Source organism: Thamnophis elegans, unplaced genomic scaffold (assembly GCF_009769535.1).
Source record: "Thamnophis elegans isolate rThaEle1 unplaced genomic scaffold, rThaEle1.pri scaffold_85_arrow_ctg1, whole genome shotgun sequence".
Lineage (NCBI taxonomy): Eukaryota > Metazoa > Chordata > Lepidosauria > Squamata > Colubridae > Thamnophis > Thamnophis elegans.
The window spans coordinates 194895-220083 of NW_022473910.1; the positions used below are offsets into that span (position 1 = coordinate 194895).

The 25189-nt window shown below is 47.6% G+C and overlaps 1 protein-coding gene across 1 annotated transcript; it reads left to right on the forward strand.

The window, feature by feature from the left end:
- Positions 1-1562: 1562 nt before the first annotated feature.
- On the forward strand, positions 1563-11972 carry LOC116523652 (B-cell differentiation antigen CD72-like). The gene is made up of 8 exons (XM_032238780.1): positions 1563-2527; positions 2602-2739; positions 5807-5884; positions 6249-6626; positions 7146-7324; positions 9116-9201; positions 10551-10697; positions 11473-11972. The coding sequence occupies exons 1-8, from the start codon at positions 2458-2460 to the stop codon at positions 11489-11491; spliced, it is 1095 nt and encodes a 364-aa protein (XP_032094671.1). The 5' UTR covers positions 1563-2457; the 3' UTR covers positions 11492-11972.
- Positions 11973-25189: the final 13217 nt, after the last annotated feature.

Genomic DNA, 25189 nt, shown 5'->3' on the forward strand with positions numbered 1-25189 from the left:
TAACTGGGTGGGGCTCTGTGGACAAGGCAGGACTCCCCCCCCCCCCTTGTCTATCATCCCTGCTGCAGAGCCTCTTCCCCAATGGCTGCTGGGCTTCATTGCTGGTTTGGCCCTGGAGCTCCCCCCTGATGGGGGCTTTGCCTTCCCTCCTGGCAACCATGACAGCGGTGGACCATTCCCAGGGCCCCCAGCGTCGCCCCCCAATCTCCTCTAAGAACTCCGTCTTCTTGCCTTTCTTCTCTTTTCGTGGTCATTTCCCTTTGAGAAGTTGCTGAGCTGGGACTTCGGAAATCACATGGTGGCCTTCAGGACACCCACATCCTCTCTTACAAGATCAGCTACGTTTTTGTTCCCATGGTGGTGGGATTCAAATTTTTTTTTATTACCGGTTCTGTGGACGTGGCGTGGTGGGCATGGCAGGGAAAGGATACTGCAAAATCCCCATTCCCTCCCCACTCTGGGGTCAGCCAGAGGTGGTATTTGCTGGTTCTCTGAACTACTTACTCAAATTTTCCACTAGTGGTTCACTAGAATTGGTCAGAACCAGCTGAATCCCACTTCTGACACCAAGCACTTTTCGTTTATTTTATTTTTTTGTTTTAATATATTTTATTTTCATTTTCATACACTCACATGTATACACCATACAGTATTAAACAATAATTGCATCAATTCCTCTTGTCGACAGTGCCCCAGAAATTAAAAGCCCAATATACCTCTTCCATTCTCCATACACCTCTTTCTTCCACCACCCTCCAACTTTCTATCTTCCCTCCATCATCCCCCTCTACCCTACTTCCCCTCGCCCTCTACCACTCCTCTCTCCCCATCCACTCCCCCCTTCCTTTTCGCCTTCCCCCCCCCCCACTCTCTCTCCCATCCCTCTCTACCCATCTTTCTTCTTTCCTATTCCTCCTCCCCTCGCCACCAAGCACTTTTCATCATCCTTGATAGCAGAGGGTGGGGGCAGCAGGGCAGAGAATGCCGATTGTTTCTGGAGTTTGAGCTACACTGCACCCTTCCTTTTGAGGGTAATGTGATGGGGGGGGGCAGAAGACCCTCTGAGGATGCCTTCCTTTTAAGAGAGCAAAAAAGACACGGCTGAAAACTCTCCCCTAACCTATTCCACCCAGGTGCAGAAGGGAGATGGAGGGGAACTGGACTGGAGCAAGAGTGCCATGATTTAAAACTGGAGCAAGAAAAATTGTATAATTAGATATAATTACAGACTATACACTTATAGAGACCAATTTGATTCTGAACTTAACAACGGCAGCAAGAGTGTTGGTGGCGCAGTACTGGAAGAAGGAAGAATTGCCTACTATTCAAGAATGGACGTTAAAAGTAACAAACTTAGCAGAGATGGCTAAAATATCAGCATACTTCAAGGACTATTCAGATGAGAAATACAAGCTGGAATGGAGAAGATGGATTGATTACATTCAAAGTAAATATGGGACTAAGAAACTCCAGATAGCTTATGAATGAATCAACAGGGAATGTTACAACTTACCTAAAGTTAGCTTTACAAAAGGGGAGTTAAAAGTACAAGCGAGGGATGATGCTAAAGTTAGTTTAGTTTAGTTTATGGTTGTTAAATGTTTATACCCTGTATTTGCTCATGATGCTGTCATTCTGATGGCTGCATGGAGCAGAGTAAAAACGGGACCGAGATGCAACTTCCAGTAACAGCCTTAGAACCAGCCATAGAAGATCCTGCAGGGGTGATTGTGAAGGAATCGGGCAGCCAAGGAATTCGCTGCAGGCGAGAAGCTGGCAGGAAAAGCCTGAAGGAGAAGGTTCTCAGCTATCCTGATTGCCTCCACCTACAAACATCATGAAGGGCCGTCAAGGAGGGGCCTGGGAAACCCCTGGATCAGCTCGCTCCGAAGATCAGAGTTCTGCCTGGCAATCCCTGGGATGCCATAGTTAAACTATGACTTGAGACCCATTTTGCAAAGACCCAGATCCCTAGAGAGGGCTCTGAGGCTGGGAAAAGTGGAAGGAAGGGGGGCCAGCAGCCCGGGGGAAGGACAATGGAAGCGCCCTGGGGGAGACTGGAGGACCAGGGAGGGACGGTGGTCTCGGAGAAGGTCGATGTGGTCACTAAGAGCTAGCAACGGCACTGCAGAACCAAGCGATTCCCCTCCCAGAACCTCTGGCTCACCTGGGAGGCTGCAGGGATGGGCCATTCAGTGGGGGGAAGCCGAGCGCTCGTGTCTCGCTGGGCTGGGAAAGTCCACAGAGGCAGCAGTTCAGTCCCTGGAGACGGAGCTTTGGGGCTCCCCACAGGGCCAGAGTTGCGGGAATTTGGGGCTGGGCTTAGCCAGCTGCTCCCCACCCACCAGAGAGCCACTTCTGCTTTCTGCCTCCCCAGGAGAGCATTGAGCAGACGCCTCTTGTTGCCCTGCAGTTCCTCCTTTTCGGCCGCTCCGGGGCTGCCTTGGGGGCAGCCGGATGGCTGGGGGTATCACCTACGCTGACCTGCGCTTTGCAAGAAGCCCTCCAGAGAAGAGCCATGGGGAAGGTAAGGGTCAGCCTGGTTAGGGTCCTTCCAGGCTCCCCTCCATCCCCTCCTTCCTGACCCCCTTTGTCTTCCAGAGCCCAATGAGGGGGAGCTCACCTATGAGAACCTCCAGGTACCCCTTGGCCTGGAGAAAGAGGCGGCAGAGGGTGACACCCTGAAGAACACCCCAGAACTGCCCTGCTGGGCCACCTTCTGTCATCGCTGGAGACCAGGTGAGTAGCTGTGCCCCCCCCCCCCAAGCTCCAGGCTGGCAGAAGCCTCTCCTGCCTATGCCTGGACAGCTGGCACGAGGCTGCAGCTGGCACATGCCCAACTGGTTCCTCTCTCCAAGGCTAAGCCACACGCTCACTTCACCTGAGAAAAAGGAGCCACCAGCAAGGACCGAAAGAGGAAAAGCCGGGGAAAGGAGAGGGGGAAGGGGGTAGGGAGAGAGAGAAAGATAGAGAGAGAGAGAGCGCTCACATGAAAGGTGAAAGAAAGATTTAATTCAATAACCCTCTGCAATTTTGTTCATCAAAGAAAGGATCAAATTGTTGAGGAAAACTAGCCAAACTTTATTCGAGCATCAATCAATTGGAATAGAATTGGAAGGGAGCTTGGAGGTCTTCTAGTCCAACCCCCTGTTCAAGCAGGAGATTCTAGACCAGGGGTGTCAAACTCGATTTCATGGAGGGCCACATCAGGGTTCTGTTTGACCTCGGGGGGTGGGCAGGGTGTGTGGCCAGTTCAACAACAGGTGTGGCCAGGGTGGGCGCCTGTGGTGGCCCAAACAGGCTCCCGAGCTCCGTTTCCGGCTGCCATGGCCTCCTGCAACCCTCTGCCAGTGAAAACGGAGCTCGGGAGGGCCGGGTGAATGGGAGCCCATTTGCAATGGCAGAAGCACTGCGGGCTGGTCCTTTGCTGTTTCCGGGGCAGCCCCGCAGACCAGATCTAAAACAGAACTTTTTTATTTTTCTTTAAAAAAAAAAAAAAACACAAATATGTCATCATTTGTCAATCATTAAGACATTGAAGTACATTTTTTTTGTTGTGTGTGCCCCTCCCTCCCTCCACCCCCCCTCCTCCTTCCCCCCCCCCCGACTTCCCAGAACCCGTACACGGTATGGATTTTTAACTAACACAGTCTAAAATCTATTGAGAAAAAAGAAATAAAGAAATTAATGACATTCTAGATTGACCTTAGCTTCTTCTTACTGAACTGACTTTTAACAGTTTAAATCATTTCTGATCTTAAGCATAGGCTAACTGGAATTTCTTAGTCCCGTATTTATTTTGTATATAGTCAATCCATTTTTTCCAGTCTCGTTTATATCTCTCATTTGAATGATCTTTAAGATATGCAGATATTTTAGCCATCTCGGCTAAGTTTGTGACTTTCAATGTCCATTCTTGGATTGTAGGCAAGTCTTCCTTCTTCCAATATTGCGCCACCAACAGTCTTGCTGCAGTTATCAGGTGCAGAATCAAATTGGTCTCTACCACTGTAAAGTCAGTACCCGCAGACCAGATCTAAGTACCCCACGAGTCAGATCCAGGCCCCTTCAGTTTGACACCCCTGCCTTGTACCCTTTCAGACAGGTGGAGGTCCAGTCTCTTCTTGAAAACCTCCAGTGATGAAGCACCCACAACTTCTGAAGGCAAACTGTTCTCTGATTAATTGTCCTAACCATTAGGAAACTTCTCCTTGGTTCTAGGTTGCTTCTCCCCTTGGTTAGTTTCCATCCGTGGCTGCTTCTCCTGCCCTCTGGTGCTTTGGAGAATAGGTTGCCCACACCCTCTTTGTGGCAACCTCTCTGATACCCAAAAACTGAATCATTGGGTGGGCTAGAAAGAGAGAAAGAAAAAGGGAGCCTGGATAATAGAAAGGCGAAGGTATTTTTCCTATTTTGGGGATGAGGGTGAGAAATTTGAAGGAGCCAATTCCTTCCTTTTGAGCAAGTGAGAGAAGGAAAAAGCCTTTGTAAAGAGAAGCTGCTGTGGGGGTGGGGGGGATGCGGAGACCCTCAACCCTCTCACTGATGGGGAGGGAAGAGCTCCCGTTTCGTTTCTCACCTCCCGCTTCTTAGATGAACTTTTTTTAAAGTCAACACTTTGCATTGTTCTGCTTGGGACAGGACAAAAAGGCTATTTTGGCAGCGGAAACACAGCCGTGTTTGAAGTGGGCATTATTCTGGAGCTGGTCCAGTTTAGGTGTGCAAGTGGTGGTGGTGGGGGGCTAGAGACAGCAGAGGGAAATGGAGAAAGTGTTTGCGACAGAAAAGGGGAGAAAGGAGATACAAAGAAAAAGGGGTGGGTGGGAGAGAGGATTGGAGGGAGGATGAGAAGGAAGGGAGGGAGTGTACTGGGAGAGAGGAGTGGTAGAGGGGGAGGGGAAGTAGGGTAGAGGGGAATGATGGTGGGAAGAGAGAAAGTTGAAGGGGGGTGAAAGAAAGGGTGTATGGAGGGTCGAAGAGGTACATTGGGTTTCTATTTTGGGGGGTATTGTCGACCGTGACCCGTCAAAACCGCGGAGGACAAAATCGCGCTCGACGAAAGCGCGCATTTGACGTCATCACAGCGTGACGAAAAAAATTAAAAATTAAAAATTGAAATAAAATTAAAATTAAAGCAAGCCGATTCACATAAAGGTAAGGGTTAGGGTTAGGGTTAGGTTAAGGGTTAGGGTTAGGTTTAGAGCGTTAGGGTTACGTTTAGCGTTAGGTTAAGGGTTAGCGTTAGGTTTAGCGTTAGGTTAAGGGTTACGTTTAGGGTTAGATTTAGGGTTAGGTTAAGGGTTAGGTTTAGGGTTAGCTTTAGGGTTAGGTTTGGGGGGGTTAGGGTAAGGTTTTCGCTTTATTTTTACATTTTTCGATCACAGCGCGATGTTTTCATCGCGCTGTGATGACGTCAAATGCGCGCTTTCGTCGAGCGCGATTTTGTCCTCCGCGGTTTTGTGGTGGAACCGTTGTCGACAAGAGGAATGGCTGTGTTTATTGTTTAATGTTATATGGCCCCGGTTCTGTACAGTATATGTGTGACTATACGAAAATGGAAAATAAAACACATTTACACGAAAAAGGGGGGGGCAGATTTTGGAGAAAAGTTTGCAGATTTATTATTTTTTATGTCACTGGACGTTATTCCAGCTTTACTCAGCTGCGGGATAACAGCAGCAACTGTTTTAATAAGACACCAGGTGATCCCTCCTCTATTCCACATTATGGAAGAAACAATTTTCCGAGCCGGGGGGGGGGGGGGCGGGGGGCATTGCACTAAGAAGGATCTGGACTTTTCTTTCAGTGACAACCCGCCCAATGCTGGGAGCCCTGGCCCTCTGCCTCTTCCTTCTGGCCACCAACATCACGCTTGGCGTCCAGTGTGAGTAGCAGCTGCTTTACGCACAAACCGGCACCCCGGCAGTCTCCGGGGAACAAGTGGGCAGACGCCCAGATTCTTGGGTGGGGAGAGAAGAAGGGTCTCCTGGAGGTGTCATCGTGTCTCCCTCTGCACTTGAGGGAGGGCAGGTCCCCACGCAAGCCAAGGGTAGCCCCACTATGGGAGGCTGTGGGGCAGCCTCTGCCTGTGCGGGACTGCTGCTCTGAGGACACTCAGCTCCTGCTCATCGCCACAGAGGAGGCACCACCACCGGGAGAGCCAGGGCTGCTGACCTGAGAACTGTCTCCCACCTGGCAGCCCAGGATCCCGGAGACGAGATCTTCACCCGCGCCCACTTTCCCTCCAGACATGCAGGCCTCCCGGCAGCTCCAGCAAGTATCTCGCGACCACGCGGCCAAGAGCCTCTTCCTGGGAGAAAGAACCCAGCACCTGCAAGCCAGCCTGGAGAAGAGCCGGCACCGGCTGCGCCTGACCGAGCAGGAGCTCAACTCCACCCAGAAGGAACTCAACTCCACCAAGAAGGAACTCAACTCCACCAAGAAAGAGCTCAATTCCACCACGGAGGCCCTTTGGCAGAGCCAGGCGGCCAAGAACCAGACTTGGCGGCAGCTGCAGCACCAGGAACTCCTGCTGGGCCAGGCCAACCACAGCCTGGCTCTCCTGCAGAGGGAGCGGGCCAGCCTGGAGATCAACCTCAGCCAGGCCTCCTCCTGCCGGAAGATTGGTAGGATCTGGGCTCTGTCTGGGCTCCCCTCTTCCTGCCATTGGAAGAGCCTGCGTGGTTGGGGACCTTGGGGGGCTCCCCTGAGCAGGAGGCGAGGTCTGGGTGGGCAAATCCCACATATGGGGTGGGGATGGGGGCTTGCTTCTCCACATTTGGTAACTTCCTGGCATGAGCAGCCCCCAGATTCTGAGCCTGGCGTCACTGAGCATCTTACACCCCGTCCCCAAAGTATCGGTTCCTCAGCCTGGACCAGGGGAACAAGAGCGTGACCAGCTTCCTCTTAAGCTGTTGCAAATGCCGCCTCCTCGTCACGGGACTCCCCGGAGATGCTGGTTGCACCCCCGCACCCCTGGCCAACTTACAGCTGCTTCGATGGCAGCTCAGAGCAGCGGGATGGAGTGAGAGCAGCGCTGACCCTTCCCCAGTCCTCCTCCCCTTTTGGCCTCCAGTGGCCCTGGGTGGAGCGGACCCGAGGAATCTCCAGCGGACACCACTCACCCCTCCAAACCTTCCCTCTAGGGTGCTGCCCCGACGGATGGACACTGTTCCGCTGGAAGTGCCTGTGGGCGTCGGAAAATTGGGAGCCGTGGTGGCAGAGCAAGTTGGCCTGTGAGAAGAAGTCTTCGCAGCTGCTGGTCCTCCAGGAGCCCTGGTCGGTGCGAGAGCTCTGGGAGGCCGTGGGTGAAGCATTCACCCAGGTGAGGAAAGGCGGAGCAAAGAGCCTCAGGGGGGGATGTGTTCCCTCCATAAGATTCGGCATAAGGACATCCCCCCCCCTCACACCCCCAGTCTCAACGGAGCAGCACCAACTTATGCTTAGAATGTATGAGCAGAAATTTTGCCTCTTCAAACCTTGTAGAGTTCACGTTTGTCAAGATCCATCTGGATCTTCAGCCTATCATTTAGGATGTTGGCTATTCGTGCCAGCTTGGTATCATCCGCAAATTTATAGCAATAGCAGCAATAGCAGTAGACTTATATACCGCTTCATAGGGCTTTCAGCCCTCTCTAAGCGGTTTACAGAGAGTCAGCATATTGCCCCCAACAATCTGGGTCCTCATTTTACCCACCTCGGAAGGATGGAAGGCTGAGTCAACCCTGAGCCGGTGAGATTTGAACCGCTGAACTGCTGATCTAGCAGTAGCCTGCAGTGCTGCATTTAACCACTGCGCCACCTCGGCTCTATTTGGCAAGTTCCCCTTCTATTCCCTCATCTAAGTCACTTATGGAGATATTGAGTGCTGGGCCTTTTGGTACTGCTTACTTCCCTCCATGTAGACGTAGTACCATTAAGGACTACCCATTGAGTACGATTTGTCAGCCAGTTACGAATCCACCTGGTGGTGATGCTGTCTATCCCCCATTTTTCTCGTGACCCGTCAAAACCGCGTTCCACAAAAGCGCGGTCGACGAAATCGCGTATGTGACGTCATCACAACGTGACGAAAAAGATCGAAAAATTGAAATAAAAATTAAATTACAGCAAGCCGATTCACATAAAGGTAAGGGTTAGGTTAAGGGTTAGGGTTAGGTTAAGGGTTAGGGTTAGGTTTAGAGCGTTAGTGTTACGTTTAGCGTTAGGTTAAGGGTTAGCGTTAGGTTTTTTGTTAGGTTAAGGGTTAGGTTAAGGGTTAGCGTTAGGTTTTTTGTTAGGTTAAGGGTTAGGTTAAGGGTTAGGTTTAGGGTTAGGTTAAGGGTTAGGTTTAGGGTTAGGTTTAGGGTTAGGTTTGGGGGGGTTACGGTAAGGTTTTCGCTTTATTTTTACATTTTTCGATCTTTTTCGTCGCGCTGTGATGACGTCACATACGCGCTTTCGTCGACCGCGATTTTGTCGTCCGCGGTTTTGTGGTGGAACCCATTTTTCTAGCTTACCAAGAAGTAGGTTGTGGTCTTCTTGGTTGACTTGTAATTTGTAATTTAATGAGTTTATATGCCGCCCAATCCCGAAGGACTCCGGGCGGCTTACAAATACAAGATAAAAATAAAATGACAAATAGGGGAAAGAACAAAAAAAAAAAACAATTCAAAAACACAACATACATTAGGGTTAAACTGGGGGTTGGACCTGATTTGGAAATCAGCAATCATGCACCTGTGATCAAACGACATATTGTATGTGAAGATGGGTTTCCCCTCCCCCTTTTTCTTTTTTTTTTCCCCATCTTCTCCCTTCCCCATTGTTGTCTGTGTAATAAAAAATAAAAAATAAAAAAAAAGAAAATCAGCAACCCCAGGCCTGTCGAAACAGCCAGGTTTTGGTGGCTTTTTGGAAGGCCACGAGAGTGGGAAGGGTCCGGATTTCTGCTGGTAACTCATTCCACAGAGCCGGAGCAGCTACAGAAACTACATAACTATATTATGTCCACAGCATTTCTCTGGTCTGCTAATTCAGTCACTACGTTGAAGAATGAAATAAAGATTGGTTTGGCATGATCTGTTTTTAACAAACCCCTGCTGGCTACCAGTTTATTACTTTTACTCCTTTCTAGAGTTCCTCGCGTTCAAATTCGTTCTGGGTCGGACTTCAGAAAGACAAAAAGGTCTGGAAGTGGGTGGACGGTTCCCTCTACAAAGGGTGAGTGGTGGAGGAGGCTGCTCTGGGGAAGCAGGCAGTCACTCTGCCTACTGGAGATCCTGGCTCTCCCTCCAGGTCTCTGGCAGAAGTGCTCGGCTGCTGGGAGTGAAGGTGTGGAGGCAGCTCTGCAGGGAGACTTTTAACCCCCCCCCGACCCCTTCCATACACCCCCCCCCCCGGACCACCCAGCCCAGGTTTGCATTTCCTGGTTCCGGGCTCCTTCCTAGGCTGCTTTGGAGGGATTGAGGGCGGGTTGTTTTATCTGCATCGCCTGGAAGATGCCGAGTTTGGCCTGTTTTATGAACCGAGAGGTATTCCAACTGCTCGACTGCTCTTCCTTGGTGCATTTTTCTCCTGTCGTTTCTTATCTTCTATTTCTTTCGCAAGGAGGACCTCAACAGCTGTCAGTGCCCCCGATCTCTCTGGGACCCATGAAAGGCCCTTTGCTCCCTCCTTGTTTAACTTGTTTACTGTGTTTTTCCATTGCTCTATTTCCCAGGTGATGGGGGCCCAGCAGCTCAGTGGTTAAAGCCACTGAGCTTGTCAGGGGGAAGGTGGCAGCCTGGGTTCAATGCCCGAGCGCCATGAGGCAGGGTGAGTTCCCACTCTTGCCCAGCTCCTGCCCACCTAACCATTTGAAAGCATGAAAATGCAACTAGATAAATAGGTGCCATTCCTGTGACAATGTCAGGGTTGACACCCCCAAGCAAGTGAGACTCTGAGGAGCGTTCCATGGGCCTCAAGGCGACAGCCATGCTGGCCAATGACCACGGAAATGTCTTTGGACAATGCTGGCTCCCTCGGCCAAGAAACAGCAAGGAACATCGCCCCCTGGAGCCAGATGGGGCAAACTTTTACCTTTATTTCCCAGGCGAGAGCCAGTTTGCTGCACTGGTTCAAGGCCTCAGACTGGGAACGGGGAGACGTAGTCTTGCTTCAGGTGACCTGAAGTGGGTGCCCCCTTTCAGCACTGGGAAGGGGGAGGCCAGGGCCCCTCTGAAACTGCAGCAGAGGGAGGTGTCAAGAGCGGCTCAAAGGCAGCACAAAAGTGAAAAGCTTGTCACATCTGAAGGGAAGCCCCGTGCCCACGGAGAGGGCTGTTGTTGCACACCTTTTAACACAAGTCCCGTGTTTGCATGGCACGAAGATCCCCATTTGGGTCTTGGCAGTTCCTTGGCAGAGAAACTCTCTTGCCGCCATCTCTGGCGTCTTTACCTGCTGGTAGCTTTAGTCCACTTGGGGAATTCGGCTGCTGCAGAATTTGTGTTTCACATTCAGCAGAGAAAGAAATAAATCTGTGAAGATGTTGACTTTGGGGCTTCTTCATAAGTGTCTTTTAAACATTCCAGAAGTGAAACTCTATATAACAACTACTACAGCTACTACGACTACAACGCGTTCATGCACAATGGGGAACTGTGGTCAGAAAGATCATCAACAAAGTACAGATTCATCTGCGAGAGGGCAGCCAGTCCTGAGGACCCCTCCCACAATGGGTACGCAACCCCCTTAATGAAGCCAAGAGACCCTCTCCAGGAAGGGAGGGAGAAAGCGCAGACTCCTCTCCCGCATCGCAGATCTGGGAATTCTGATTCCTTCCACATTACGGAAGGTGACACAAGGACTCTGGATCTCATTGGGGCCCCTTCTCTCCCCCCCCACCCCATTCAGGGTGCTGTAGAGCAAAATCCATCCTGAGAACCTCCTGGCAGCCTCTTGCTCTTTCTCTCCCCAAAGCTCCCTTGGGCCCACTGGGGGGCATTTTCTGCCCTTAAGAAATTCTTCCTGATACCCAGCCAAAATCATCTCCCTGGAAATTGAAGCCCAAAATCTCTGTGCCTGGCTTTGATCTCTGCCTCTTCAGCCCCCCCCCCCCTTCCCCAGACTTCCTTCTCCAGACTCAGCAAATCGGCCGTTCCCCCCCCCCATCTCTGCTTATTTTGTTTTCTCCCCCCCCCCCCCATTTACCCAAACCCTTCCTGAAATGGGGGTGCAGCATTCTGGAGCGGTTTTCCCCATGCAGAACCGAGAAGATCAAAGGTGTCTTTTGATTTTGACCTTCTGATTCTGTCAATGTGGCCCGGAACTGTCCTTGCCTTTCTTGCTGCCACCTCATAGCGCCCCCCCCCCCAGCTTATGTTCAGCCTGCGATCCACCAGGACCCCAGACCCTTTTCACATGCAGCGCACCCTCTTCGGCCCAGCTGCCCAGAGGGGTCGTCCTCACCTTCTTTCCCTCCTGGTGACAACATCTCTGCTTTCTTCCTTCAAGGTGGCAATGGGGCCCTTGAGAGACTTCGCATCTCTTTGGACTGCAGGCGGCGAACCAAGTGAAACTGTCTATTGGCAGCTGCGGCTGATGCTGCCCACCAGCTCCAGGGCCAGGATGAAGCCTTCTTCCCAAGAGGTGGATGCCTCCACTAAGGAAGCAGGTGGCAGCCAGGATCTTCCTCCTCCAGAACTGACCATGGGTGGATGGCAGAGGCATCCGCAGGGGCTGCCAACCACATTGAAATGGTGGGTCCTTTTTATGTGCTGGGGAGCATGGCATGTGCATTGCAGTTCTGCTCATGCTCACCCTTTGGACCCATGGTCCGTGGGCCTTGTGGGTAGCCCTTGAAGAGCAGCCCAAAGGGGAGCCTTTCCTTAGCTTCACCCCGAGGAGGAAACCGCAAAAGCTGGCTGCACCTGGGCCACATTGCAGGGACCCCCTCAGGAGGCCATCCTGGTAAGCCTCCGGAGCCTGTGAGTCCAATAAAGCTGTCCAGCAAGGAGGGAGTTCATGCGTCGTGCTTTTCAGGGAGCGTCTGGGGTGGCCTGAAACTCCCGAGCAGCCGCTCCGTCAGGGTGGGAGGGGGCAAAGCCCAGAGCGTCCAAGGGGATGGAAGCTCCAATGTCGCCTTGTTCTAGTTCACAGTCCTGGCGCCAAACTTGATTCTGCTAAGCCTTTTCTGCAGAATTTGTCCCATTTGTCAAGAAACCGCAGGACAACATCGCCATGATGGGAACTGGAGGTCAGTCTCTGCTTTGCCCCCTGGCCAATTTCACCCGCACGGCTCCTCTTTGGCCCTGATGATCTCGGCCACCATCTGCAGCAACACACACACACACACACACACTCCAGGTTCTCAATAGGGTAAAACAGCCTTCATAGCTCCTCTTTCCTGCCTGGCTTCTGTCAACCGCCTCTGATTTGCATATCATCCTTCTGGCTGGGGATTATGGATACTGGAGTGCAGTGCATCTGGGAAGAAGATCTAGGGCAGTGGTTCTCAACCTGTGGGTCGGGACACCTTTGGGGGTGTGTGTCAAACAACCCTTTCACAGGGGTTGCCTAAGACCATCGGAAAACACATATTTTCAAAAAAATATGGAAAACCTATAATAATTGTATGGTTGCGGGGGGGGGGGGGTCAACACAACATAAGGAACTGTATTAAAGGGTTGCGGCATTAGGACGGTTGAGACCCACTGATCTAGGAGCAGGTTTGTTTTGCCCGACAGCTGGCACTGGGCCTCTTGGCCATGAGCCCCTCTGGGCTGGAGGAAGGGAAGGGGGTCTGAAACGGGGCAGTGACCTGGGCAGAGGGCGGCTTGTGTGGACGACTCAAGGATTGCAGCTCAGCAGGGTCAGCTCCCAGGATGGAGGCAGAACTGAGCCTAACCTGGGTCTGCCAGCATCAAAGGCTCAGGCCCAGCCTTCTGGGAGGAAGCGTGAGGCCACAAGAAGGGAGTGTTTGGATGCACACAGGTGCACCTGGTGCAGTGGTGGGTTTCGAAAATTGTTCGAATCTACTCTCTGGGTGTGGCCGCTTTTGTGGGAGTGGCTTGCCGCCCATGTGACCGGATGGGAGTGGCTTGCTGCCCATGTGACCGGATATGAAGATGCCGGCGACACTTGCCAGAACCACCTTAAATCCCCTCCGTGACCCGTCAAAACCGCACTCGACTAAGCCGCGCCCGATTAAACCGCGTCGCTGATGTCATCAACAGGGCGAAAACAGCCAGCACGGAGACAGAAGGGCGCTTTAAATAGCGCTTTGAAAGCAAGCCGATTCAACTTAAGGTAAGGGTAAGGTTTAGGGTTAGCTTTAGGGTTAGGTTTAGGGTTAGCTTTAGGGTTAGGTTTAGGGTTAGGTTAAGGGTTAGGGTTAGGTTTAGGGTTAGGTTAACGGTTAGGTTTAGGGTTAGGTTAAGGGTTAGGTTTAGGGTTAGGTTAAGGGTTAGGTTTAGGGTTAGGTTAAGGATTAGGTTTAGGGTTAGGTTTAGGGTTAGGTTAAGGGTTAGGTTTAGGGTTAGGTTAAGGGTTAGGTTTAGGGTTAGGTTAAGGATTAGGTTTAGGGTTAGGTTTAGGGTTAGGTTTAGGGTTAGGTTAAGGGTTAGGTTTAGGGTTAGGTTAAGGGGGGTTAGGTTTAGGGTTAGGTTAAGGGTTAGGTTTAGGGTTAGGTTAAGGATTAGGTTTAGGGTTAGGTTTAGGGTTAGGTTTAGGGTTAGGTTAAGGGTTAGGTTTAGGGTTAGGTTAAGGGGGGTTAGGTTTAGGGTTAGGTTAAGGATTAGGTTTAGGGTTAGGTTAAGGATTAGGTTTAGGGTTAGGTTTAGGGTTAGGTTTAGGGTTAGGTTAAGGGTTAGGTTTAGGGTTAGGTTAAGGGTTAGGGTTAGGTTTAGGGTTAGGTTAAGGGTTAGGTTTAGGGTTAGGTTAAGGGTTAGGGTTAGGTTTAGGGTTAGGTTAAGGGTTAGGGTTAGGTTTAGGGTTAGGTTTAGGGTTAGGTTAAAGGTTAGGTTTAGGGTTAGATTAAGGGTTAGGGTTAGGTTTAGGGTTAGGTTTAGGTTAAGGGTTAGGTTAAGGGTTAGGGTTAGGGTTAGGTTTAGGTTTAGGGGGGTTAGGTTTAGGTTTAGGGGTTAATTTTAGGTTTAGGGTTTACAGCGTGCTTCTGTCTCTGCACTGTTGTCGCCCTGTTGATGATGTCAGCGACGCGGTTTTGTCGGGCGCGGTTTAGTCGAGTGCGGTTTTGTGGTGGAACCAATCCCCTCACACACAGCACTGGCCTGCATACTAATATGATGTAAACTTGTTTTTTAAAAGGCATCTTTGGTTTGCGTTAAAACAACTTCAACACACGCAATGTTCTGATTGCACCACAAACGCAGTAGTCATCCTTACCTTTCACAGAGGCCCTGAGTTTTATAAATATGAGCATGATAGTGTAGAATAATCATCTCCAAGGACCAGTGGTGGGTTTCAAAAAATGTTTGGAAGCTCTTCTGTAGGTGTGGCCTGCTTTCTGGGTCCACTGGTGGAACCTCTTCTAACCGGTTCGGTAGATTTGACGAACCGGTTCTACCGAATAGGTGCGAACGGGTAGGAACCCACCTCTGACCTGGTGTCTATACTTTCCTAGATTGTTTTCCTGAAAACCTCTTCCACGATCGGCCTCTCTGCCAGATCGGCCCCCGTTTGAACCCTCAGGAGAGAAAGACCCTCGACTCCATTTGTTGTGGAAGGGGTATTTTTACTAAAGGCCAGCAGTTATAGAGTCACCAAGACAGATCTGAGGATTTTATTTATTTATTTATTTATTTATTTGTTTGTTTGTTTATTTAATTAGCTTGTATGCCGCCCACTCTCAAAGAGACTCAGGGCGGCTTACAGGTAAAAAAGGAAGTGTGTGGGGGGGGGATATACAAAAAATAAAAACAACATTAAAAATTTCACAACATTCATATAGCTTAGGATGGGGCTGGATAAATCAACAGCCCCAGGCCTGCCGGAACAGCCAGGTCTTAATCGCTTTGCGGAAGGCCGGAAGGGTAGTAAGGGTCCGGATCTCAACGGGGAGATCGTTCCATAGGGCCGGAGCAGATACAGAGAAGGCCCTCCCCCGGGGAGTCGCCAGCCGACATTGACCGGCAGATGGAATCCAGAGGAGGCCTAGTCTGTGCGATCTTATAGGTCTCTGGGAGGTAACTGGCAGGAGGCGGTCTCTCAGGTAGCCAGGTCCGATAGCAAGGTGGCGCAGTGGTTAAATGCAGCACTGCAGGCTACTGCTAGATCAGCAGTTCAGCGGTTCAAATCTCACCGGCTCAGGGTTGACTCAGCCTTCCATCCTTCCGAGGTGGGTAAAATGACGACCCAGATTGTTGGGGGCAATATGCTGACTCTCTGTAAACCGCTTAGAGAGGGCTGAAAGCCCTATGAAGCGGTATATAAGTCTACTGCTATTGCTATTTCCCATGTAATCCAGTCACTTTCCTTTCTCCCGGGCCTTCCCTTCCTCTTGCCAAGAGGGCCAAAAAGGTTCAAATTAGGGGTTTTGGCAACAGTCCCACCTGTCGGCATCTCTTTGGATGGGCATTCTGCATTCCACCCCCGGGCTTGTGTCCTTCTCTCAATAGCACCCCTGGTTCCCGTCATCCCCCCTCCCTATCTTCCCACCCCCCTCCTTGCATTTTATGGCAAAGCAGAGCAGGGCTGAAGGGATTCGATGGCGGATCTGAGACTCTCCTAGCCAGGTCCCAAGACAGGACCCCTGCAGCCTGCCCTCTCAATGCCCCCTGGCCCCCCAAACAACCTCCCTACCTGGGGCTCCTGCTCAGAATCCACACCTGCCTCTCTCAGGGCGGGGCAGCCCAGAGCCCCTGAGCTGAGGTGGCCCCTCTGAGCAGCCGGGCTCCCTGCAGGACACGGAGGAGCCCTCAGCCTCGGCTTGGAAGGCTGGTGGGAGGCAGAAACGGTTCCACCACAAAACCGCACTCGATTAAACCGCGCCCGACTAAACCACATCGCTGACGTCATCAACAGGGCGACAACAGCGCGGAGAGAGAAGCACGCTGTAAACCCTAAACCTAAAATTAACCCCTAAACCTAAACCTAACCCCCCTAAACCTAACCCTAAACCTAACCCTAAACCTAACCCTAAACCTAACCCTTAACCTAACCCTTAACCTAACCCTAAACCTAATCCTAACCCTTAACCTAACCCTAAACCTAACCCTTAACCTAACCCTTAACTTAACCCTAAACCTAACCCTAATCCTAACCCTTAACCTAACCCTAAACCTAACCCTAATCCTAACCCTTAACCTAACCCTTAACCTAACCCTAAACCTAATCCTAACCCTTAACCTAACCCTAAACCTAACCCTTAACCTAACCCTTAACTTAACCCTAAACCTAACCCTAATCCTAACCCTTAACCTAACCCTAAACCTAACCCTAACCCTAACTCTTAACCTAACCCTTAACCTAACCCTAAACCTAATCCTAACCCTTAACCTAACCCTAAACCTAACCCTTAACCTAACCCTTAACTTAACCCTAAACCTAACCCTAATCCTAACCCTTAACCTAACCCTAAACCTAACCCTAACCCTAACTCTTAACCTAACCCTTAACCTAACCCTAAACCTAATCCTAACCCTTAACCTAACCCTAAACCTAACCCTTAACCTAACCCTTAACTTAACCCTAAACCTAACCCTAATCCTAACCCTTAACCTAACCCTAAACCTAACCCTTAACCTAACCCTTAACCTAACCCTAAACCTAATCCTAACCCTTAACCTAACCCTAAACCTAACCCTTAACCTAACCCTTAACTTAACCCTAAACCTAACCCTAATCCTAACCCTTAACCTAACCCTAAACCTAACCCTAATCCTAACCCTTAACCTAACCCTAATCCTAACCCTTAACCTAACCCTAACCCTAACCCCCCTAAACCTAACCCTAAACCTAACCCTAAACCTAACCCTTAACCTAACCCTTAACCTAATCCTAACCCTTAACCTAACCCTAAACCTAACCCTTAACCTAACCCTTAACTTAACCCTAAACCTAACCCTAATCCTAACCCTTAACCTAACCCTAAACCTAACCCTAACCCTTAACCTAACCCTAATCCTAACCCTTAACCTAACCCTAACCCTAACCCTAACCCTAACCCTAACCCTAATCCTAACGCTAACCCTAACCCTTAACCTAACCCTAATCCTAACCCTTAACCTAACCCTAACCCTAACCCCCCTTAACCTAACCCTAAACCTAACCCTAAACCTAACCCTAAACCTAACCCTAAACCTAACCCTAACCCTTAACCTAACCCTAAACCTAACCCTTAACCTAACCCTAAACCTAATCCTAACCCTTAACCTAACCCTAAACCTAACCCTTAACCTAACCCTTAACTTAACCCTAAACCTAACCCTTAACCTAACCCTTAACCTAACCCTAAACCTAACCCTAATCCTAACCCTTAACCTAACCCTAACCCTAACCCTTAACCTAACCCTAATCCTAACCCTTAACCTAACCCTAACCCTAACCCCCCTTAACTTAACCCTAAACCTAACCCTAAACCTAACCCTTAACCTAACCCTTAACCTAACCCTAAACCTAATCCTAACCCTTAACCTAACCCTAAACCTAACCCTTAACCTAACCCTTAACTTAACCCTAAACCTAACCCTAATCCTAACCCTTAACCTAACCCTAAACCTAACCCTAATCCTAACCCTTAACCTAACCCTAATCCTAACCCTTAACCTAACCCTAACCCTAACCCCCCTAAACCTAACCCTAAACCTAACCCTAAACCTAACCCTAAACCTAACCCTTAACCTAATCCTAACCCTTAACCTAACCCTAAACCTAACCCTTAACCTAACCCTTAACTTAACCCTAAACCTAACCCTAATCCTAACCCTTAACCTAACCCTAAACCTAACCCTAACCCTTAACCTAACCCTAATCCTAACCCTTAACCTAACCCTAACCCTAACCCTAACCCTAACCCTAACCCTAATCCTAACGCTAACCCTAACCCTTAACCTAACCCTAATCCTAACCCTTAACCTAACCCTAACCCTAACCCCCCTTAACCTAACCCTAAACCTAACCCTAAACCTAACCCTAAACCTAACCCTAAACCTAACCCTAACCCTTAACCTAACCCTAAACCTAACCCTTACCTTAACTTGAATCGGCTTGCTTTCAAAGCGCTATTTAAAGCGCCCTTCTTTCTCCGCGCTGGCTGTTGTCGCCCTGTTGATGACGTCAGCGACGCAGTTTAATCGGGCGCGGTTTTGACGGGTCACGGCCAGAAACACCTGCACTGACTAGGTGGGGAGCCACGTCAAGGCAAGCTAGGCAGGGCACAGGGGCCCATTTCAGAGAAGGGGAAACTGAGCCACCTGCCTGCAGATCTTGCTAAGCCCAATAGCAGAGGAGGCGGGTGGGGTTACTGGAGAGAAAGAGATGCAGGTGGAAATAATCATAGTCTTAGCAAATCCTTTCCACTGCCCTATAGCCCCCTGTAGCCCACAAGGGCAAGAAATTAGGTTGCAATCCAATAGGTTGCAACCTAATGGCTGATCAATCAATTGTCAATTTAATGGGTTTATATACCGCCCAATCCCAGGGGGGACTCAGGGTGGCTTACAAGTATGAATAAAATAAAATAACATACAGGGGAAGAATGTAAAATAATACAAAATAATACAAACATTTTAAAAACACAACATACATCTGGGTTAATTGGGGGTTGACCTGATTTGAGTCAGCAACCCCAGGCCTGCCGGAACAGCCTTTTGGAAGGCTGCAAGGGTGGGGAGGGTCCGGATCTCTGTTGGTAACTCATTCCACAGAGCCAGAGCAGCAACAGAAAATTGTCCGGCATTCCCCCCGACCAGAATCGCAAGAATGTTCAAGAATAAATCAGAAAAGTGTTGGAAATGTCACCAGATACCTGGCTCATACTACCACATGTGGTGGACTTGCACTGAAGCCAAAAGATACTGGACTAAAATCCACATGTGGTTGGAGAAAATGATACACAAACAAATAGACTTTAAACCAGAGGTCTTTTTATTGGGAATCTTACCAGAAACCTACAACAAAGACTTAAAATATTTGATTGTAAATGTGTTAACAGCAGCCAGAATTGTATTTGCAAAAAACTGGAAAAATGAAACAATACCAAAAGAGGAAGAAATCATTCGAAAAATAATGGACTGTGCCGAAATGAGTAAATTGACATTTGAAATTAGAGAGCAAGAGGATGAACAATTTTATAAGATATGGGACTTGTTTTATCAATGGCTAAGGGGAAAAAAACAAAATTTTGGAAATGAAAAATGATACACTTATGCCTTAATTGGAAAAAGTAAATGATGATATAATTATGATGTGAAATAATTCAACAATGATATAAGGAAGTACTAATATAAGGTCTGGTGATATAATGTATAAGGTTAAGAACTTATTATAATGATATTTCGCTGCTGATAAGGCAATTCTAATAGAGGAACAAATGAAAACTGGTATATATAGGCAGCGATGCCTTGTTGAACAATGAAGGAATAAGATTTCTGTTTGAAGGTATGAAATGCAAGATTAACAATGAATAGAAGTATATTCTCTGGGGGAAAACAATGCTAATGTTAATTGAATATATATGGTAGAAGGAAAATGAGACCTTTAGTTACATTAGAGGAAATATCTGAGATGGTAAACATTATTTGAAGATGTAGATGTTAAAACAACCGTAATCAAACGACATGCTGCATGTGATGATGGTTTTTTTCTTTTTTCATTTTTTTTTTCTATTCCTTCTTGGCCCTTTTTTCCCCCTTTTTGGCCTCCCCCCTCCCCCTCCCCTTTTTTTCTTTTTCTTTTTTTTTTCTTCTCTCTCTCCCTTGTTTTATTTTATTGTTTTTTGTTTTTTAAACCCTAGCTTATTGTGGTGCTTATTAAATATACAATAGAGAGATACGGGATGTATAAACTTAGTAGGGACGCACCTGTGATTAAACGACATATTGTATGTGAAGATGGGTTTTCCCTTCCCCCCGCCTTTTTCTTTTTTTTCCCCCATCCTCTCCTTTTCCCATTGTTGTTTGTGTAATAAAAAATAAAAATAATTTGGACTTCCTGGGGGCGTGGCCTGTTGCCGAGGAGGGCTCCACCGAGCTCCTCAGAGATCTGGTCTGTATATCTAAATAAAATCATAGATAGCACCCCTTTTTGGCTAAGAAAGGGGCAGGGAGGATAGCTCCGTAGGCTAGGGTCTATTCGTAAGCCACAGCCTTTCTCTTTTTTTGGGCTGTGGAAAGAGATTAGACCCAGCCGGAGCGGAGCTTTTTATCTCCAGCCAGTTCTTCTCAGCTGCCTTTTTTTTTTTTCTAGGCAGCCCTAGACAGGCTAGCCCCCCCCAGGACAAAACAAAGTTTTTTCAAGCTAGAATTGATACGGGCGGGTCCCACCCCTGTGAGATTTATGCTTTTATTACGATCTTAAATACCAGCACCATTTGTCTTAGAGACTTCTTTGTTCTTTGTCTAAATGGACTTCAAAATGGCGATTTCTCTCCGTGGATGATTGATATTGGATGTACTTAGCCGGTTTTATCTTCCTGCAGACCGCTCCTTAACAAACTAAACTCTTCTTCTTTGGAAATAGAGGGGAGCGAAGCGCTGCTTACTTGTTTATTTATTATGGCACCCAGGTCAAAGAAGCGTCTTGCTACAAATGTGTCTAAAGAATTTAAAGAATGTTTACTGGAAACACAGCCTTTGTCTCCTATGCCCTCTACTGGAGAATTTTTAACACAGGAATATTTCTTTAAAATGTTTAATGCCTTTAAACAAGAAATTAATGATTTTGTATTGGAATTATATGATGATTTAAAGTCTAAAGTTAATCAGATGAAGGCGAATACGTTTGCAGCCGTGTCTGCCCTGTCAGATTACTCTGCTGAAATAGAGAACAAATTGGAAAGTCTGGAGAAGGCTAATTTATTTGACTACCAATATTCAAATTTTACAACAAAAAATTAGAGACACTGAACAACAGCTTATGATGATAAATTTTAATAGGAAGGCATTTGCAATAAGAGTCAGAGGATTCCGTGAAAAGGAGCAAGAGAATTTGAAACAGACCTTTGCTGAAGCCTTCAGCCATGCGCTGGGAAGCCCGGGACTTAACTTTGATTGGCAGATTCGGAAAATCTATCGCCAGAACTCATTGATAGCGGAACAGCGACAGTTCCCGAGGGACATAATTATACATTTCTCTACAAAAGAATCTAGAAATGCGATTGTACAAAAGTTTTATAATAACAGTTTCCGAGTTGACGGCCAGGACCTGATTGTTTTCAAAGATATTCCTTTTCAGATGCTGAAAGCAAGAAGGGACTACACCTTTTTAACTAAGGAGCTTAGGAGTCAACAGATTCGATACAGATGGGAGGCCCCTGCCGGTATCACGGTTACATTTGAGAATCAAAGATTTCGTCTTAACTCTGTTTCGGAGGCTCAAGATTTCTATTGTAGGACTCTGAAGGCGGGACTTCCTGACGCGCTTGGAAGAGAGGAGAGGCAAGCGGAAGGAGAAAGCAAGCGGCCGGCCATGTGGCGGCAAGATGGAGGGGGTAGCCCCTCCTCCCTCGGAGAAGCAGAAAAATGGAGATCGAGAATTTAGACATTTTAAAATGCTTGCTAAAGCTGAGGACTGAATGGGGGTTTGAGACCCCTCTCCGGTAGAAAAAGCGGACTAATTTTTATCAGAAGGGAAAGCTGGGTGAAACTACTTTGAGCTAGATTTTAAATTAATGTTAGCACAAATTTGATAGTGGTAAACACCAGACAAGCAAGGGATGAGGGTAAAATTTACGTTGTTTAAAGCTTATTAGAACAGAAAGCTGGTTGGGATTATCTTAAGATAAGTGTAAAAAGAATGTGGAATGATTTATGTTGTTTAAACTTTGTTAGAAGGGACTATTCTAAAATAGAAGGTTAACTGACTCTTGCTGAAAGTATTATTTGAATATGTGGAATGATCCATACTATTTAACTTTTATTTGAAGGGAAAGTTGGTTGAAATCGCTCTGTGTTACATTTTAAACAAATGTTAGTATAAATTTGATAGTGGTAAATATCAGACAAGTAAGGGATGAGGGTAAAATGCATGTGGAATGAACTACGTTATTTAAATCCTATTAGAAGAGGAAGTCGGTTGGAATTACCTTAAGATAGAAATTGATTCCTGTGTAAAGTAATATTTGATCTACGCTGCTTGATCCATGCTATTTAACTTTTATTTGAAGGGGAAGTTGGTTGAAATCGCTCTGAGTTACATTTCAAACAAATGCTAGTATAAATTTGATAGTGGTAAATATCAGACAAGTAAGGGATGAGGGTAAAATGCATGTGGAATGAACTACGTCATTTAAATCCTATTAGAAGAGGAAGTCGGTTGGAATTATCTTAAGATAGAAATTGATTCCTGTGTAAAGTAATATTTGATCTACGCTGCTTAATTTTACTAAGAAGGGGAAGCTTGGCTAGATTATTTTGAACTATGTTTGAAAAGGGGGTTAAGAAAGATCATCTACGCTGTTTAAATTTTACTAGAAGGGAAAGTTTGATTACTCGTCTGTAAAGTTATATTTGAATATAAGACATGAACCACGTAGCTTAAATCTTATCGGAAGGGATCATGAGGTTTAGGAAGAGGAACGGGAGAGTCTACAGAAGGTTGGGGTAAATAGCAAAGAAGTAAGAGACGAGAATAAAATATAGATAGAATGATTTATACTATTTAAGCATAGATAAAGATGGGGGGCTGAGATCAACACAAAGAGTGGTTTCTTTTTCTCTTTCTTTTCTTTTTTCTTTTTTTTTCTCTCTTCTTTTTTTTTCTGTTTTTCTTTCTTTTGACATATTACTTTTATTTTTTTAATCCATATGTATACAAGATATTTTAGACAGAAGGTAGTGCCAGGTGTGGGCCCTGGGAAGTCGGGAGGATTGGGGATGGGGATTTGTGGGGGTGGGGTGGGGGGGTGTTAAAATAGTCTTAATAAGAATAAGAATGTACTTATATACGGTGGTTTTTTCTTTTTTTTTTTTCTTTCTTGGTTCATTTTACTTTTATCAGATCAAACAACACTCGAATAAAGGCATACACCGAGGAGGGAGGTAGAGGGAAAGAAGAGGGAGGAGTAAGGAAGGAGTAAGGGGAATGTAAGGAGGGTGTCTGGGGAGTAAGGGGAGAAAGGTTTGTGGGGAAAGGGAAGTAGGAGGGGAGTGTTAGAGGGAGAAAGGAAAGTTGGAGGGGGTAGATGGGGTGTATGGAGGATGGAAGGGTTAGGTGGGGTTGTGAATGATGAGTTGTGTTTCCTTTTTATTCGTTCGTTTTATTCCCTTTTTCTTTTCTTTTTTTTTCTTTTCTTATAGTAAATACCCTGTATATAAGTGATTGTAAATGGAATGTGAAAAATGAATAAAATATATTAAAAAAAAATAAAAATAAAAATAATTTAAAAAAAAAAAAAGAAGAAGAAGAAATTGTCCAATGTTCTTTAAGAAGAGATTGGACAACCTGAACTACTATAGAGTTTTCTGCTTGAGTAATGAGTTGGGCTAGAAGACCTCCAAGGTCCCTTCCAAGTCTGTGACTCTGGGAAGGAAAGATTGAAGGAAAAAGTGAGAAGGGAGGGAGGGAAGGAAGGGAGAAGGGAGGGAGGGAGGGAGGGAAGGAAGGAAGGAGGGAGGGAAGGAAGGAAGGAAGGAATGAAGGATGGATCTGAATATGAAATACAGGTAGTCCTTAACTTACAACCGTCCATTTAGTGGCTTCAAATTTACAACAGCCCTGAAAAAAGTCATTTATGGCCATTTCCCACACTTATGACCATTGCAGCAACCCCATGGTCAAGTGACCAAAATTGAAATGTTTGGCAACCGACTCATATCTATGACGGTTGCAGTATCCCAGGGACATGTGGTCACTTTTTGAAATCTTCTGACCAGGAAAGGCCCTGGGGAAGCCACATTCACTTAACAACCGCAGCAAGGAAAGTCGTAAAATGGGACAAAACTCACTTAACAAATTTCTCACTTAGCAACATACATTTTGGGCTCAATTGTGGTCGTAGCTCGAGGATTACCTGTAGCCACTATTGCGATGCCTTGAAACAAGGCTCTGAAACCTTCGTCCTTTTAAGATTTTGGGGGGGGGGGCTGCAACTCCATGGGCTCAGCCTGCTGGGGAATTATAGCAATAGCAATAGCAGTTAGACTTATATACCGCTTCATAGGACTTTCAGCCCTCTCTAAGCGGTTTACAGAGTCAGCATATTTCCCCCCCACAGTCTGGGTCCTCATTTCACCCACCTCGGAAGGATGGAAGGCTGAGTCAACCTTGAGCCGGTGAGATTTGAACCGCTGAACTGCAGATAACTGTCAGCTGAAGTGGCCTGCAGTACTGCACCCTAACCACTGTGCCACCTCAGATAGATAGATAGATAGATAGATAGATAGATCAATAGCAACAGCAGTTGCTATTATAGCAATAGCAACAGCAGTTAGACTTATATACCGCTTCATAGGGCTTGCTGAAGTGGCCTGCAGTGCTGCACCCTAACCACTGCGCCACCTTCTGAGAGTGGAAGTGCAGCCGTCTTCAAACGTCCATGCAGAGACACGGAAAGACCGATGAAGCCCAAGGGAAAAGGAAGGGAGTCTGTCGTGGCTCTGAGGTCCTCATCCAGAGCCTCCTGCCTGGTCCAGGGTGGGTTAAATCTCTCCTGCTGATTGTAACTCCTCAGCTGCTAAAGGCCACCCAGCCAGGTGACGCTCTGAGTAAAGTCAGGCCAAAGACACAATCCCCCCCACCCCAAGGATGGCCCTGCCAACCTCCAGGTCACCAGATTTGCCCCCAGATGTGCTGAGGATGAAGCTCCAGAGCAGTGGGTCTCAACTTTCCTAATGCCGCGACCCTTTAATACAGTTCCTCGTGTTGTGGTGACCCCCAACCATAAAATTATGTTATGTTTTCCGTATTATTTTGAAAATATGTCTTTTCCGGTGGTCTTAGGCGACCCTGTGAAAGGGTCCTTCGACCCCAAGTGCCCTGATCTCTAGGCCGCCCTCAGCAGCCCTCCAGGCCCCTGTGATGAGGAGCTGCAGCTTGGCTGGCTCGGCTGACCGGT